This window comes from Hyposmocoma kahamanoa, unplaced genomic scaffold (assembly GCF_003589595.1).
Source record: "Hyposmocoma kahamanoa isolate Upper Pololo Valley unplaced genomic scaffold, ASM358959v1 76, whole genome shotgun sequence".
In the NCBI taxonomy this organism is placed as follows: domain Eukaryota; kingdom Metazoa; phylum Arthropoda; class Insecta; order Lepidoptera; family Cosmopterigidae; genus Hyposmocoma; species Hyposmocoma kahamanoa.
The window spans coordinates 7,956,740-7,976,082 of NW_020653900.1; the positions used below are offsets into that span (position 1 = coordinate 7,956,740).

The 19,343-nt window shown below is 35.2% G+C and overlaps 1 protein-coding gene across 1 annotated transcript; it reads left to right on the forward strand.

The window, feature by feature from the left end:
* Positions 1-18,823, forward strand: LOC113232535. Its single transcript, XM_026467294.1, has 15 exons — positions 1-48; positions 2,619-2,681; positions 3,333-3,520; positions 4,775-4,808; positions 4,897-4,967; positions 6,237-6,407; positions 7,293-7,739; positions 9,892-9,929; positions 10,470-10,562; positions 12,609-12,666; positions 14,109-14,143; positions 14,807-14,907; positions 18,054-18,129; positions 18,299-18,348; positions 18,469-18,823. The coding sequence occupies exons 6-15, from the start codon at positions 6,329-6,331 to the stop codon at positions 18,488-18,490; spliced, it is 999 nt and encodes a 332-aa protein (XP_026323079.1). The 5' UTR covers positions 1-48; positions 2,619-2,681; positions 3,333-3,520; positions 4,775-4,808; positions 4,897-4,967; positions 6,237-6,328; the 3' UTR covers positions 18,491-18,823.
* Positions 18,824-19,343: the final 520 nt, after the last annotated feature.

The window sequence follows — 19,343 nt, forward strand, 5'->3', positions numbered from 1 at the left end:
GAACCAGAATTCAAGCTCACAAAGTTATAATGGTAATTGTTCGCCAAAGTGAGTAAGCTCAGGGTAATTTTTTAAATATTAATTATGATTATAAAATGTAAACATTAACTAACATATTTTTATATATTGAAGTGGAGGAATGATAATAATAAAGCATAACAAATAATGGGTATAAATTGTACTCTGTGCGACCCTCTAGGAACGGTAACCTATCACAAACTCGAATTTCATTACTCCGAATACGGTTCAACTTTTTTTCACTAGTGCGAATACAGCTTTAGTATAAATTTGTATCTAACACAGAAATGTCTTACAGCAGAAGTATCGTTTGTCCGAAAACCTATTATTACAATAATGATTACGCATATTTTATGTATTCTTTGAGCAGAAGTTTGTTTGCTGATGTTGTTGATGCTGAATATTCGATTCGACAAAATTATTGTACTTGGATAAAATTGTATCGCCGTACAATTTTACGGTACAGCTCCAAAATTCTGGTCTGTACTTTGCTGGTGCACTGCAAGTCCCACTTACGTAGGTAATTCTCGTCAAACCATTGTGCTATGTTTTTGCTGTAATCTGAAATGTAATATAAACACACAAAGTATCCACTATGAAGCTTCATTCGCATCACGCGTCTTTTCATTTGGTCAAGTATTGCTTATTTGGCAGTAATTGTTTCGGACGGAGATCGAGAGTAGACCCCCAGATTCGAATTTGTTTTCATTACCTAATTGGTACGATATCCTCCTGTAGGTTTAGTTTAGGTTTGTATATGAGAAAGTCGCAGTAGGTTAGATATGAAGCGAGCTAATATAACTCGTTCAAATTAACTTGCACCTCGTTTACTATATTATTACACCCACTCTAAAGACGCGAGGTAATGCTATGTTAATTTGACGGGTTGTAATGTGCGACACGTTCTATATCGATAACAAGAAATAATATTTAAAAAATATATTATGGATATCGTTTTTTTTTTACAGAAACGAAATATTATATACATTGGTCAAACGGTATACTGAGTGAAACGTTAAATGGTGTAATGAAAACAAATTTTCGAACAAATGAAACTAAATCTATTCAATAAAAGTCTAAAGGTTTTTGGAGAAACAAAATTCTGTAAATCATGTTTCTAGCTTGTGACAGCTAATCCCTAGGAGCACATATGCAATCTGAATTATACAACACAAATCCGAATTCTAGAAAACGTAAAAAAATAGTTGAAACTATAAACACATTTACCACGAACTTTCCTAATTTATTAAATTATGCACTTTGTCAAACGCTTTATCTAAATCGTCGAATTAGTTCGTTTAGTCGCACGCTTGTTTTAATAAGGCCACATAATTTAAGGATTCTACAAACTAAATTAGTCCGTAACGTTTTGATGCTTAAATATGAAAGTTATAAAATTCATTCGTTTTATTTTTATGACTTTGATGTAGTAAAAGTACTTTGACATATGATTACTTAGGGCTTTTTTGTAACAAGGTCACGAAAATCTCGAAATTATTCATTAATTAATTGTACTAAGTAAATTCTGCTACACATTTTGTTTTTATAAGAAGGTGTTAAGACAGTATTTTTAAATTATTTACCAGTATAGTAATAATACTCAACGATAGTGGTCCTAAAATACTTAATATCATTTATGAATTAAACGTACAGTTGATACCCTAAGATACCTGACCTTAAAACTGACCTTTTGATTCTGAGAGCCTTCATTTAAATGCATTTGCATTCTTTCATGCATCATTCATGCATTCTGTTCAATGTGTATCTATCAGCAGAAAAGTGTTTTAAGGAATTTCAGTTTCATGGTTGAAATTCGCATTTGTGCTTAAATAAGTATACCTTAAAAATCAAAGTTTCTTAAAACGTCATTCACTAATAATACAATCTGGAAGTCATATAAAAATTTTACGGCTTACAGGTTAAAGTTTAAGTTTGTTTAACACTTATGTACGCAGTGCCAAATGATCTGTTAGGGGTCAGGTACCTTAGGACGATTGTACATGATAAATACCATCGATATAAAAGCCATTCATATTATTATTTGTATTTCAAGCCCTTTTTATTTATTTAATCTTTTTGCATAATACAAAAATGTACAAAGAGCGGACTTAATGCCATAAGGCATTCTCTACCGGTCATTTCCCTTTTTCCACTGGGGTACGCCAGGATTTTTTAACCTGTGGTCCATGGATTCCTAAGGGGTCCATGTAATGATTGCCGGGAGTCCATGAACAGTCTACTTATCACAATACATTAATATAAAAATTGGTATCAACATGACATACCCCCGCTCGCGCTCGCCCTAAAAATCTACTTCGTCAATCTTCTTTCATTCTGTCTAGATGTGCGAAGCATCTAAGCATCCTTTTCTCTATTTTTTTCACTGCATCTTCTTCCACGCAGTAACGCTCTCTTATAGCACTGTTCCGTAATTTGTCCATTGAAGTCACTGCACCCATTCTCAAAGCTCTCATTTCTATTGCATTAGGGCGCCTTCAGACAGTGGCACTGCAACGCTTCTATAAGCGTCAGTATCAGAGGGTCGAAAGTAGCGACTTTCTGGTAAAGTACAATTTATTCAATTGTTTCTCATGTTGTAGTGTGACCAAGAATGAGACAGTACACCAAGAAAAGATACAATATATTTGCGAAAGCATTGGGAAGTAAGTGAAATTTAACTATCGGTTGATTTTAAATATTTTAATTACAACAATATATCGATAAACTTAATTACAACAAAAATACGGTTTGTTTGAAAAAACAATTTGTTTTAATCCGTAAAAATAGTTTCATTTCCTATGTGTAACAATCGCGAAAACCTAAGAACTAAATATGTTGTAATTAAGTTTATCGATATAAATGTCTCAAAATATTTCACCACCATGATATTCAATATTTTTTTAATTACTCCACTAGTTTGTTAAAAATTTCAATACAAAGATCGAACACTTACAAAAAAAATCCTTCTATCTGGCTGGATTCGAACCAACGTCTTCTAGTAAACCGTGCCAGACCCTATGCCAACTAAGTCACGGAACGAACCAGCGGACCTTACGAATTCCTCTATGTGTTTGTTGTAAATCTTTGTTTTAGTTTTTTAACGACTTTTTTTGCCGTTGCGCCATATGTGAGAAATGAGATCTGATGACAATGAAAATGTTGCAAAATTACAAATGAAACTGGTAATTCGTGGAAATCACAGCATTTTCTTCAAATAAAATATTATTTATTACGCTGTGTATACAAATAATAATGAAACTTCTTTTTTTCTCGCATATTAAACAAAAATGTTTTACATTAATTTTCGTTTTCAGAATCGTAAATTTAATAACTTTATGTCTATGTAAACCGACGTCACATTGCATATGTAAAAAAAGAATCCATCACATACTTACAAACTTGGCCTATGGAATTTACTCGCCTAAAGATAATATCAACTTTACAGTAGAAAATAAATTTGAACAACGGAAAAAACCTTACTATGGAAAAACTTTTCGAGATGGTAATTTGAATTGATATATTGTACCTGGATAAGTTTCGTTTCAAGTTTTCTATATGTTATGAATATTACAATAATAATAATTCGTTAATTTACTTAAAATACATTATGTTAAAAAGGATAAAAACAGTAAGAGTTTCGCGTTATGAATGGGCGCCAATTCTGCTAATTTTAAATCATCTTTTAGAGTGATTTTGTGCTATTAGTATTCTGCTGAAAGTTGTGGCTTGTCAATGGCGTGGCTATAACCATCGAGCTTACTGTTCAACTACCATTGCAATTTTTTTTTGGCATGGCGATTCGACAGCGTCGTGTACCTACTAATTATTTTGACGTTTCTTTCGATTACTTTTTGCCATCGAACTGCCATTGATTTCAAGGCCATTATAATGTACTATTAAACAAACACCGATATCAGGCATTTTCAACATGTGCGGTTTTTTACCTAATTTTGGTGACAAATTTTTAATTTTGTGTTTTAAGTAAATATTGGTAGGTATTAAGTATATTAAAAATTAATTCCAAAAAGAATATCTTACCGGCCCCTCAAAATGACAAGTACTTTTAACTTTTAACGAAATGGAAATGAAATTTTGTTTGATCAGCAAAATTTAAACATCGTCACCAAAATTAGGAATTTGGAGAAAAAAACACAAATTATATCAGATAAATATTTTAATACTCATATAGAGTAATTATTATTTTTGATTATATTTTTGCCGACACAGAAAATTTATAAATTAAATTAATTTTAATTTTTTTTTCAACATTATTGATTTGTAGCCTATATCAGCATTAAACAAATTCAGCACGTTTGCTCTAGAAATTAGCAGCTGTAGAGACAGTTTATTGTTGCGGTGGCCTGGCGGTGGCATGATCGGCGTGGTATATTTGTCAGATGCTAAAAAAACACTAAAACATTTCATAAATCGCCCGTCACCCTGAGACATAAGTTGACAAGTCCAATGTGCCTGTATTTTCACCAGCACCCTTACCCTCTAAAACCGCTACCGCCGACACTCGCAATTGCTCTATCTAGCAATTGCTCTAATTAATTTTAATTGTATTGGAATATAGTGAATAATTGCCTAAGAAGCCGATACTTCATTAAAATAAAACAAATTCTCGCCACGCCGATTTTACGCTGGTCAAATCCGTCGACCGCCGGGGCTGCACCGTGCACAAATCTTTACACCAACATTCAATTCTACATAATGATAATTGGAAATTCTAATGATATTTACTTTCTATTTCCAGTACAAGTGTTAGCCTGTCCTGAGCATGTACATGTGTATGTATTAAAGGTTGTAATTATCGACTTCAGTCGTATTCATAGGTTACGACAATTTAACATTTTCTTCTTTGAATTTTATTCATAGATATTGCGAGAATCCAAGTGTCCTTAATGAGAACGTGCCATATAGATCTGTGGGAATTTCTTTTAATAAAGGTATGTTGTATATGTAGCATAATTATCTAATCTGTAATTATTGCATTATCAAGCTATAAATAAGATACTATCAAACTCTGCGCACTGGCTTAAAAATAAGACGAAACAGCAACCTTAATAGAAGTTAACACATAATTGTACTACAAAAACGAATTATTTTATTGATTAAATAATATCTATAAGTATTTATAAACAGAAGAAGTAAGAAGACAGATAATCATTTACTTAGTTCGCGACTTCATTAAGGTTTCTTAATATTTCATAATTATATATTTTAAGACTTTCGTGGTTATTCACTAAATGATTATCACTAGTATCAGGTTTCTTACCACGGTATGACTTCTTTTTATTTTCCCGATATTTCATAATTGTATAACTAGGGTTTCTTCTTTAATTGTTTAATTTTATCAATATTGTCCCAACTTTCATAACATTTATTTTGCTTATCGCATATTTGGTGCTACATTGACGCTATACTGTACTTCTTGTGATGTTACAGAAAATGGAATTTTTAATGAATTGAAAATGAATTTTTAATTTTATTTCAGATATATGACGTTACTTCAATGTTGCACCATACAGGCGTTAAATTTAAATTAATTTGTCTTTTTTACATCTATCTTTAATAGAGAAATTGTAGTTAAATAAGCACAAATAGATTTTGGCGTATATATTATGAGCATGATATATGAGTGAGTGAAGTGGAGAAAAAAAAAACAAATATAGAACACTCAAAACATAAGACATAAAAATACTTAAAAACAGTATTAAAAACTGAAAACCAAAAAGTTTTACTATTTTAAAGTTATTACTATTTTTACAATAACTTCCACTGCGCTTTCAGTCTCCTTGCATGTCCGAGTTCCGAGGAAAAAATCAAGAATCGATGCATTTTTCATTTTTATAGTGGGCACCTTAGAATAATTCCACCATATAAGTGGGCACATAAAAAAACAAACAGCGTTTAATGTAGTTTCATATAGAGAGGACTTGGTTTTACGCGATACAAAACGCGATGCAAACGCGACGCTGTCGCAGCTGCAGTGATACGATTGCGTTGCAAACGCGATACTGTACCGACGCAGTTACGTTTGCGTCGATGCAACCGCTTAGGAACCGCTAGTGTCGCGATGCGATCGCGCGTTTGTATCGCTGCCAAAAGTCGCCATGTGTAACCGCTGTTAGACACCAAGTAATTGTAACATGAGCCGTAAAATCTGCACCAAGTAATTGTTCTCATCATTCAATGTATTTATTATTATCTTACAGACCGTAATACGCATGAAAAAATATGTTCATGTGGAGGAAAGTTTAATCGTAAAACAAGGAATGTAGGTATTTGGCATTCAGGGAAAAGGTACATGTGTTCCAAAGGTCTTGATGTTAACATCACAAGGTCTACCAGAACAATGGCAACGATGTTTAAGACAGGCTTTCAACGTAAGTGTTAAATTGTTATTTTATACTTTATGTACAATACCGAGTATATATAACCAGAAATAGCGACGAAATGTCAAAATGTTAATTTGTTTGTAAACTATTCTGTCAAAGCATTACGGCGACGATTGCGCTCCGATTGTCCAGCCCGAATTCGTGACAATTGACTGGTGTCGCCAATTGTTTCACTTCAAAACGACCAGTTTAAATTTGAGCTTTGCTATAATGAACGAAAATTGAAAAATTACATATTTAATAGTTAACTACCGATGAAATGTGATTCCGTTAGTTTTGTCATTAGACGTTTTGCTGTTTGGCGAAAGTAAAAACAAAATGTTCAAAAACGAGTAACGATTTTTTTACAAACCCTTTCTAACTTTTAATTCCCTTTCTAACAAGTATAACAAGTGCATTTCCTATTTACATTTCCTATGTAATTTCATACTGAAAAAAAGTAACCATAGTCGTCTTTTATTTCCTACACAACGCTGTAAGTGGATTACTTTTCAGCCTCGAGGTACAAAAAAGGCACAACACGTTTTGTCAAAATTGAGTTATATAATATATTCGGGAGTCAGAAATAAAGATCTATCTAATTTTTTGTAGAAATCAATTTAATGCTCTGTTTGGTCAGGTTCATAAAAACTCGTACGTTACAAAAATTCCCGCACCCGGAACGCTTCCGCGGCCGCCTCTGTGGGCAGATCATAATCGTTGATAAATTGAGTGAGTTCAAACGTGTGCCCGACACCGCATTAAAGAGACAAAAACTATGAATCAGCATGGATTAATTATCACATAATATTATGAGACAATTATCATAATCAACAAAAAATATGCATTTTTATAATTTTGAACCCTGATTTAAACGTAATATGTCTTTTATAGGTGTATACCCAGCTCACATCACTACACCCAAGAGTGGAAACAGTCACTACTACAGTATGGATAGTTCCATCTCTTATGCCGCATCTATACTTACATCAAGTCAAAGAGAACGTAGAAATAACTCCACAATTTATAGAGTTGACACAGTTGGTTACGGAAACAAATTGGACAAGAAGAAGCGACGTTTCAGAATCATCGCTGTTACCAAAACGAATACAGGAACATACACTGATAATACGACAAATTTAGTTAATAATAGTACAATGACATCGAACATGTTCAACCCTGTTTTAGATAGGCGGGATAAGTCTATATCTCTAGTGAAAGACAGAGCTTTGATGGTGAAATTAAGATTGAAAAGGAAAGAGACAAAATCACAAAGCGTGTCTACGGATGGCAGAGTGGTTACTTTCCGAAGTAGTACAGAAATTATTCCAAACGTACCAGGTACATGTAATCTATTTACCTTAGGTATAACTATAATATATGCGACAAATAGTCTAACTCCCGCCTGTTCGGCGTGTCTGCCTATACGTTCCTCGGAGCGCAGGGTTGTCACTAGAGATGCGCCGAGTACTTGTTTGCTACTCGGTACTCGGTGTACGCGGCCGTTTTTTTACTACTCGTACTCAGCCGAATTACTCGGTTCATGAGAAGAGTACTCGGTTAAAATAAAGCATTACAGCTATAGACATAATAAAGTAAAACTAACAACATATGTATTTAAAATAAAAAGAGATTTATTACTAAAAATTCTAGACAATTGTAACAGTTTGTAGCAATTAAGTAATTCAAAAAGAAAGTTTACATAAAAATATTTAAAATTTAATAAAGGCAAGTTATGATGTAGAAACACAAGGCTATTTGCGCGTTCAGGTAATAGACTGTTCCTTTTTTCTTCATACGCATTACCCGCCTCGGAAAATAACCGCTCGCTATACACAGTGCTTGCAGGTGCATATAAAAACACTCGTGCTAACTGTGTCAGTTTTGGATATCTTGTTTTATGCCCTGGAGCGGTATTCTGTAATCGTTGAGACTCGCTATTCGATATTCGTTATGCGGTTTTACCGACGGTGTCGATTTTGTCGACAAATGCTATTCTGTACACTACTTTAACCATAACGACAATTCGGTTCGATACATTCGTTAAGGTAAGTTTCGTTAAGATTCGATATTTTTATGGACACTTCAAGGGCACCCTGTTTACGTCGGTGTTATGTCGGTAAGTTGTCGATACGGCAACCGACAACTTTCGCTATCAGAGCCATACCGAATCATAACGATAGCGATTACAGAATACCGCTCCTGCCCACCATTGGATAGAACTCTGCTCTCGGGTAATAAACTTTCATTGACATATCGGACTAATTCTATACCAATGGGACTTTTAGGATCATCGCGTTCCGGTTGTAATAAACTAAGTAACTCGGCCAAGCACTCGGCTCGGCAAATGTTAAACCGAGTAATATTCGGTACTCGGTTGCTCGGTAAAACTTGTACTCGGCGCATCTCTAGTTATCACATTATAGTTTCATAAACCATATTACAAAGGCGCTGTATTGTATATGGTACTCGCTACTGAACTAAACAAATTCATTATAGTTATGTACACATAAATAATGAGGTTCAAGAAGGGAAGGTCCTATTTTTGCGAATTAAAATATCAAGTATGACACTACTCGAACGCTCTACCCGATTGCTTAAAATATGAACGGTACTTGGCCAATCATGAAAACTTCAATTCTATCTCTTTAGTTTTATTTATTTTGTAGCGTTTGTTTGGCTCTTGTTTGACAAAATATACTCGTAGAATAAGTATTGTATGCAATCAACCGATAATAACCTTTGTCAAATTACATACAGGTTGATAAAAAAGTCCCTGGCCATTGTTAATATTTCTCAATAATTTCTAATGCGTGGCTACCTCAAAATAGTAAATAAAAATGAGCGTTCGACGCCAAGTTGTCTAGGCGCCAGCACGTGGCACCGCGCGACGACAGACCTGCACTAACGTTATGTTCTCTGTCAAATAGATGAACTCGCGCGCTGACTCCGCCCACTGCCCAACCGTTCTTGTTGCTATAGCAACGGCGTCTGCTAATCTGGTGTCAATTTTGTTCATAATTTTTCGGAAGTATTTGAAACAAAAACCGAACATGATTTTTTTATTTTCATTATACAGTATGCTCCTTTAAAATGGTCTGTGGTTTTTTTATCAACCTGTATAGATATTTTTAAATCAGTATCGCCGATTGATATCTCAGTTATGGGCGTATGATCATGAAAGTGAAATAAGAATGAAGTGCGAGTTTGTATACATAACGATACATTTATAAATTTGAAAGAATATGTATAAATTTGACACATAAAAATATTTAAACACCGAGCGAACGCTATTATGTACCTAATTATTTAATGAATGGCACGTGCGACTCGCGTTGTAATGCACCGTGAGATTATGCGAATGTTTATGTTCACATACTTACAAGCCGCGCAGTTACGTTTGTATGGAGTTATACTACTTGTCTTATTTCGTACATACTATGTATACCACATTATTGTACCGTTTTGCTAATATGTCAATTCCATGTTTCAGATAAAACAAGATTATCTCCATCGAGATATCTTTTGGAGGTAGCCTGTTATCAATATTTTATATTATTTTAGCTTCCTAGATTGCACTTTTATACAGCTTATTGAGTGTATGGCAAGTTCTTCATTCTCGTCGAGATTATGTTTAGAAAAGTATAAGCGTTATCTAAAAATATTAATGTTATGCGCTAAATGATGATATCTAACATACATAACACAAAGTATTAAATTATACAAAATGTTATAGGTATTATAATAATTACACAAAGCGTTTTAAAATCTGTTGTCGTAGTGCCGTTGGACTTATAATAAGATAAGGCGCCTTCAAATTAGAGACCTATAGAAACGCTGCAATGGAGCGTATTAATTTTGATACAATAGCTGGAAGCGCAGTTGCAGCGCCACAATCTTGTCTTGACACTCGCACGCCATTTTTGCAGTAGGTAAGGATTAGTAAAGTACCTAAGGCATAATACGCAGCTGTCGCGCCACAGCAACGCCATGGCAGCTCTTCTATAAGCATGTAATTTGAAGTCGCCCTTTGTTTAGTCGAGTCCAAACTACATTTTATGTCAATTTCAGTCACAGAAGTATTACAACGAACTATTTTACGGAGGCGCTACCGCTGGTATGCGCTATGTGCCACATTACAATATAGATATGGACAACAACGAGGTGAAAAAACACACATAACTGAAATACTTTAATGTGATATCTAATTGTATGTAGATAGTTTGTCGTCACGCCATAACAGGGATAAATAACTTCATGTGGTATCTAATTGTATCTAGATAGCTTGTCGTCACGCCATAACAGAGATATAATTATGTACCCCTACATATGATAATATACACATGCTTCGCACAGCGGCGTGCACGACATTGTATTGTGAATACTTATAATTACACACATTACCATTATCATTGGTAACGGATGATTTACTTGCATTGGTGTCTACTAGACTATTGTAAATGACTCAATTCCTACCTTTTAACCTCTAGTACTTTATCTATATATTGGCTACAGCTATCTACTGTAGCCGCCAGTGAACCGGACCACAACTAGACATTTCTAGCCGCCGATGTTCATACAAAGTACTTGGTCTTTAGCCGCCCGTGAACGCGACCACAACTAGACACTTCTAGCCGCCGATGTTCCTGTAAAGTACCTACTGCCGCGGCCGCCAGTGAACCGGACCACAACTAGACATTTCTAGCCGTCGATGTTCATACAAAGTACTTGGCCTTTAGCCGCCAGTGAACCGGACTACAACTAGACACTTCTAGCCGCCGATGTTCATATAAAGTACCTACTTGCCGCGGCAGCCAGTGAACCGAACCACAACTAGACATTTCTAGCCGTCGATGTTCATACAAAGTACTTGGCTGGCATTTAGCCGCCAGTGAACCGGACCACAACTAGACATTTCTAGCCGTCGATGTTCATACAAAGTAGTTGGCCTTTAGCCGCCAGTAAACCGGACTGGCCTCCAACCTTATCCCCTTACAGCCAGCCTCTGCCGCCAGATCATAATTACAACATTACCACATGTTTAATTCCACGTCACAGTCGTTACTCAGTTGAGGTATCCAATCTAAAGTGGCACATCCGCTACGGCAGAGAACAAGGAATGACAATGTAACACAGTTATCAGGGGATATAAATAAATATAAAGAATCACCAGTGAATTCTTCACTCCACGTTTAGGCACTTTTCACTTTGCTCGCCTCCCTCCCCGAACGCTCACGGCATTCCCTCTCCAATTTTCTGGCCGTTAAACTTTTAACGGTCAGGAAATTGGAGAGGAGTCAAAAATGACGCCGAAGCGAAAATAAGTATTACCATTTCACAAATATACCGATACAGCTACTCACCATACACCATGTATCGCGAGGTTCGCGACATAGCTTAACGAACGGATACTCACAGATATAGAGCGTATATCCGGCGCAATAAGAAGGCTACACTCACAATAAAATCGTGATTGTAGGGGTCTCCCTCTCGTTCGTTGTGACTGTGTTCGTCCAATTCCTTATTAATTAGAAGAGGAAGATTTTTTTCTATAATACCACAAGTGACAGGACGAACGAGGTAGGTTAGGATAGGTTCAGATGGACGCACACCTGTCACGCGTCGGATTGCGTCGATGTGCGTTGACGCGCGGTGCTCGCCAGTACTTGCAATGAACGATGACGCGCGGTCATCGAACTGTAGGGCTAGCACGACAGGGCGCGACTTGAGCGAGAGTGAGATATAGCGCAAGATACTGCTATTCTCGCATAAAAATGTCACAACAGCCCTACAGGTATATTATCAGTGCTTTTAATTACGCGCGTATGTAGCGGTGACAAGCGTTTTGAAGTATTTCCTCTGAACGCAGTGGTACCTTACGTTAACGAATGTATAAAATGTATAAATATCTAGAAGCGCGATTTGAAACCGCGCGTTAAATTTTTATCATCTGTACTTAGCCTTAGGCGAGCTCATTCCTGTGCCTGCGTTTTCTTTGTAGGGAACCCTAACACAACGTGGATGGTCATCGCGAATCTCAAGTAGTGAATAGCAAAATGTTGAATTAAAATGTTATCAAAAGACAAATAATTAAGTAGATATTTTCCCAACATTATCTACATTTATTTATATAACCTAATACAACATTAAACATGACTCACTTTATCCAAAGAATTCGGTGGTTTTACTAAGATCTTGTAAAATTTTCAGGAATTCCAAGAGCTTGATGGAAAGCCATCAATGGAATTCATTACATTCGAGCAAAAAGGTAAAGTACCTCTGAAAGTATACAGACTATGTTGCAGCGAGTGATAGTAGTTAATAAATAAAATATTAAATTATCGAACGTTCGAAAAAAATATATATTCCTTGCAAAACGTGCTCTGGAATGTGTTATGGGCAGACATCGAGTATATAACCAGAAATAGAGACGAAATATGGGCCATCCATCCCTGGCAAATCATCAGGCAAATGAGCCTTATATCACTTTTAAATACCTATCAACTCTCGTATGCGCCAACAACTGACCTGTGTGTACCTCTCCGTATATTCCAAAATATCTGTATTTTTTTAAAGAAAAAGAAGAAAGAAAAAACATTATTTATTATTTATAGATTATTATATTTATTGTAATAAAGATAATATCTCTAACAATGGGGGGCTCTTCCATTCGGTGGTGTGGGAAAAACAGCAAATCATCTAATTACAAAACAAACGGAATCACATTTCATCGGTAATTAAATATTAAATATATAATTTTGCAATTTTTCGTCCATTATAGCAAAGCTCAAGTTAAAGTGGTCGGTTTGAAGTTAAACAATTGACGATACACGTCAATTGTTTCGAATTCAGGATGGCCAATCGGAGCGCAGTTGTCACAGTAATGATTTGGCAGAATAGTTATCAAACAAATTAAATGACATTTCGTCTCTGTTTCGGATTATATACTGGATGTGGGCAGAGATCGTAATAGACAGAAAAGAAAAATAAAAATAATCCTTATTCAAACATTTTTTTCCATTTCATTTTTAAATATATTTGAGAAATTGTTTAAGTTTATGTTGGTATTATAGACATACATAAATTTTAATGATTTTTTTCCGGGTAGTGAGTAATTCGTTTTTCATCGATTCTGAGAAAGTTCACTTTTTGAGTTAATACACTATTGTATTAACAGTGCGATATGCTGCCTATTCTGCTTTAAGTAAGCACGTTCACCAGTTTAGTGGAAACTAGTTTTCAAGTGTCTTGCTCGTTGTGATCAAAAAAGTGCAATTTGCTAAATAGTAAAATTTTACAAATTAAAAATTACAGTTGTAAACTACAATTACTCATACATTTATTCAATTTAGTTTTGTATTCTATACAAGCTGGATACTAAAATGTTTTCTCAAATAGAAAACTAATCTAAAAAGAAACAAAATAGATTTCTTTTATATAATAAATACTTTCATAAATATTATAATAAATAATTTAAATATGCTCGGCTGATACGGCTCATAACCTCGCACTAGGGAAACCCTGTATCACGGGTGCCATGGATACACACATAACCACAAATTATACCCGAACACAGGAGAGAAATAATTATTGGCCCTATAAATGTTTCTCCCGGCTCAGGAATTGAACCCGGAACCCCTGCCACAGGAACATGGTAACAGTCCGACCACGGAGACGCAGTTAATTCCAACATTTGTTTTTTTTTTTCAGCGCGTAAAAGGAGTCGTAAATACCGTTACATTCTGGTAAGATAAATGGAATACTTATATATACTTACTCCAGGAAAAATAAAAATTAGACAATTTGCGAAATGCATATTTGGCATATCTTTGGAGCAGAATAGAACAAAATAATCAGTCAGCTTCGTGAAGTACGTGCCATTCGTACCTTTAACTTTGCAAAATAAAAGGGTTACTTTACATTGTGAAAAAAAACCATTATTGGCTAAATTCGAAAACTTAGTAACTTCGTTTTTAGACGAAATTCTGTTTTACTCTGCGAAAAATTGAAATACAATTTGTAGACTGAGATTTGTAGACTTTTTGGTTATAATCATAGATTGTCAAATAATTATTTCTAGTAATTCCATTTTTTGTGCCTACTCAAATATTCACATTAATGGAGGTTACTAAGTTACAAATTCAGCCGACGATATCTATGTACGGTACCATGAAGTGGGGTGGCCGACTCAGATATAGGGGCTGCCTCCATCGCTCTTGGCCGTGGTTGGTTTAACAGGTGTCCCTTTACCATCCAGCTAAGCAAAGCAAGCTGCCAATATAATCGTGGCTTTTCAGCCAGACACGACTCAGGGCATGTTTTTTTAGGTTAGAAATGGAATATTGTACTGCATATTGTAATCTTTGTTTTATCATCTCCAAAATATCATGTTCTTACACGTCTTTCAGGCCCGGAATAATATAAGTAAAATGGTTAAACCCGTATGGGAGTATACCCCTGCAACCGGGGACTATCATTTGCTAATACGAAGCAGGCCCCCGAAGAAGAGGTACGTGCAGAATACTGAACTTAGTTTAAGGGCCAAGAGACTTCATTTGGAGTCTTATCCATAAGCTTTTTGGGCAAAAAATTAAATATCTTTAAGTGTAGAGGTAAAGAGATCGACCTTATTTAGAGTCTTATTCATGAACTTTTTGGGCAAAAACTTAAATACCTTTAAGTGTAGACGTATAGAGACCTCATTTAGAATTTTATTCATAAGCTTTTTGTGCAAATAATTAAATATCTTTTAGTGTAGTGGTATAGATACCTCATTTAGAGTCTTGTTCATAAGCTATTTGGGTAAAAAATGAAATATCTTTAAATATCTTTCCCTCTTTTATCTTTATGAAATTGAAAGGGAAGAAATTTTTTCTTTTTTTTAGCCCCACAATAGGGAAACACTGTATCGTGAGTGCCATGGACACTCACATAAACAACCGCAAATGGCACCCAAACTCACGAGAAAAATAAATGTAGGCTATATAAATATTTCTCCCGACTCGGGACATTTGCATGACGGTGCAGTTTGGTTACCGTTCGGCCAAGGAGGCAGTTCAAAATTAAAATTTGCTACCTTTAAAGAAAGCCTCAAGTGTTATCCTGCTCTTGGTGAAGATGTTGGATTTTAGTTTAATATCAAAGTAACCTCTCTTTGTGGTATCTGTCGGTGAAGTAGTACCTACATCTACAGTACAGACAAAATAAGAATTAACAAAACAACTACTCATAATGGCACCTTCTACGCGAATTGTCCCCTTCTATATACTGACGTCCACTAACTAAGACGCGGCATCGTGACAAGTGGACAAATAACCGTTTTAAAAGCATTACGATAGCGCTCATAATTCACAATTTAAAAACAGTTTAATTTAGTTAACGTGTCTGACATATCGGAAATTACCATAATGATGCATAGCTAAAATATCGTTACATAAACATATCCAACATAATATATATTTTTTAATGAATGGCTTGTGAGACTATATTATAATAATTGTCTCTATACTGCCAGTGTCCGTTTCATACTTGTTTCATAAACATCATGGAGTAAGGTAAACAGAAAATTTGTTCGGTAACTCAGAGGCAATATCGAATTATATAATATGAATAATAAAATATTTATAGTAATACAGCAGCCGTAACTTTAGTAGCACCGCCCCCGACTGGCCCTAATCATCTACTGCGTCAACACTACGACGTCTTCATTACTCAAACACAAAGTCTGCGGATATTGTGAAGTATACAGGATTATTCGTAAAATACTAAAAACTTCCCAGGACTATATTACTAACATTATAAACAATTTTTTACGAAACATAATAAATTTACTTTTTTATATGTATAATATGAAGTCACGGAACGCACAAGTCGTGTGTCTGATGGCAAACTACACGCCGCCTGTCCATAAGAGTTGCAGTGCAGTGCAAAGATCTGAGGGGCACTGCGCCCGTTACCCTGAAGACATTGGTTGACAGAACACAGTAAGGGCACGTTCCTAGCTAGCCTGTTCCCATATCACGACTATCAGCCGAGACTGTATCCTGGACGTTTATTTCATCGTTGAACGACTGTCGTGTCTAGCCGTTCCCACTAGATCGTGACTACAATTTATCGGTTTTACCAATCTGACATTACTGCTTGGCAGCAGAAATACGAAAATGGACGAACTCTTTCACAAGGAGCTTTACGGCTACTAAAAATAATTAAGGTTTTGTTGTGTACTACCTGACACGTTTTAGATCTATAATTGAACGTAGTTAAACAAAAAGGATCCAATGTACGTCCAGTCACTTTCGAGATATGGCAGTTTGTAGTTTAAAAGTGTTTGTCATTCTTGTTTTACTTCAAACTTATAATGTCATGTAACTCCAGAGAGATTATTTTTGTTTACCTATATGTTGGAGTTTTTTTTGCTATATGTGTTAGACTTGTGCGTTAGATAGAACCTATATGTTACACTTTAGGAATCATTTGGTACATAAAACTATTTTAATAATTTTGTGAATTCCTTTTTGCTTAACTACGTCCAATTGGTCTCATGTAAGTTCAAATGTGCAAGCGTCCGACCCTTACCCCTCGCTCCTGTTTTGCGTCGTACAGCACAGAGTTGTGACTGTCTATAGGGATCTATTTAAATATATACTTTATAAATATAAATATAAATATAAATATATACTAATTTTGAATTTGAATTTGATTTGAAAATATATACTCATTATTTATTTTTCTACGAAAGTAAAATCTGTTAGTAATGCAGTCCTGGGAGGTTGTTAGTATTTTACAAATCTTTATGATTAATGAAATCCAATATTAGGCTGAAAGTCGAGTGGTTGGGAGGACCCAACCACAACAGTCCAGCACCAATGTGAATTTTGATTCATTTGTGACGATAGTACCAACTCAACATCTGTCGACCTTCATGAAGGACGAGTTTCCGAGACCGGTTACCGGACACCCACGTTGCGTCACACGTCGCAGTCCATTACGTGTAAATAATTAATTTAGTGTTTCATTGCATTATTATGTATATTAGTCTATAAGAATTGTTTTATGAGTAGAAATAAATTAATAAAAGGAAAAATAATCCTAAAACTGGGTTTTGGTTTTTTTATGATATCTCCTAAAAAAATAATGTGTCACATAGCCCCGTTTTAGTTGATAATGATAATGTGTGTCGACCTTATGAACCTGCCTGTCTCCCTCCTTCAGTATAGGAACAATTTTGGAGGCGACAGATTCGTAATTCGGTACAGTCGCTATTTGATAGACTTTTAGCAATAGAGCTCCTTGTGAAAGAGTTCGTCCAGGGAAGTATTGCTACCTTAACTAATTCTGCAGCCCAGCAGTAACATGAGCATTACTGCGTTCCGGTTTATAAGGGTAAAGGTGCTGGTGAAATTACAGGGCACATGGGACTTGTCAACTTATGTTTCAGAGTCACGGGTGTAGTGGCAGTGCTCCTCAGATCTTTTTGATTTATACCTCCGAGTGGCACTGCAAGTGTTATAGACAGGCGTCACTTACCACCAGGCGCACGACTAAATCGTCAGGCCACGCCACTTAAAAAAAAGACCATGTATGGGGCAGATTCTTGAATTCAACAAATTAGCTATACAGCAGAAGTACAACTGCAAAAAACATAAATCATTCCAGATCAACGACGGTGAGCCCATCTCAGAGAAAAACAAGAAACTATTGGACAACAAATACAACAGTGTATTTGGCAAAGGTATTGGACAATGTTGTGTTTGCCTTTGTGTTTTTCGTTTATAAAAGGGCTGTATGAATATTAACAGAAGAAGAAATGCACCAACCAGTAAACGTGCCAGTAGAGTTACAGATCAAAACTACATAAATTTATGTAGGTATTTAAGTACCTTTGTACCATTGTGTTTCAGAAATTGGTTGAAAATAGGACAAAGCGCAAGAACTTATATGACGATAGTAGGTAAGTGTCTTTTTCTTTGTGTTGAGCAGAAGGTTGCTTTTTTATTCTACTCTACCCTTTTTTTCCTTAATATTCCTATATACAACATTATCAAACTTGCTATTTATTTTTGTTTTTCAGATTTAGTTCCACATCTCTATAGAAGCGACGAGTATGTAAATGTAAAAAGTCGAATACAAAATGACTGTTTTATTCATCACGCATAATATGTAAAATTGTTTGTGATTGCCTAGTTAATTACCAAAAAGAGTCCTCAAAAGAAACAACCGACATACGACAAACTTGTATTAAAGAACTATTACAAAAAACGATTTAATATACATCATGCATATTATATATGAAATTGTAGTGAACAAAACGCTTAACTCTTGCGCGAAATATTTCGAGTATTGGAGTAAACAGTGTGTTATGCGGTCCGATACCAATTATTTTTGAGATTTTTAAATATTTTGCATTTTTATTTAAATAAAAAGTGTACTGAGCCTCTTCTGTTCCATTACATTGTTATTTATTAATATCCTCAAAATTAAAAAAAAAACGTTCTATATTTCTAAGGTGAGCTAATTAATATTCAACGTCATCAGTTCTACTCATTTGTAAATGCAGAAGTAAGTAAACAAACTGGGTTACACTTTGTAATTTGTACAGGGTGAAAATTTGAACGAGATAAATATTTAAAGAGGCGAATGTGTAGCTGATACCCATACCGAATATGTAAAAAAACACTATTTTTAAATATTTTTCTCTATGGAAAATACTGCCTCTAACATTTTGTAATACTCTGGCGCAAGATCGAACATGCAGCGAGTGCCCACTACGTATACCGACCTCTGAGCGCGCTTTGAATGAAGGAAAAATTGAATTTAATTTTAATTTTTAAATTTAATAATTAAGTAGGAAGGTTCGACACGCGGGAGTTCAATTTCCTGTACAGCTGTTCTGTTTCATATAGTGGCCCAAATAAACTTATGTTTAGGTGCGATTCTTTTTACATA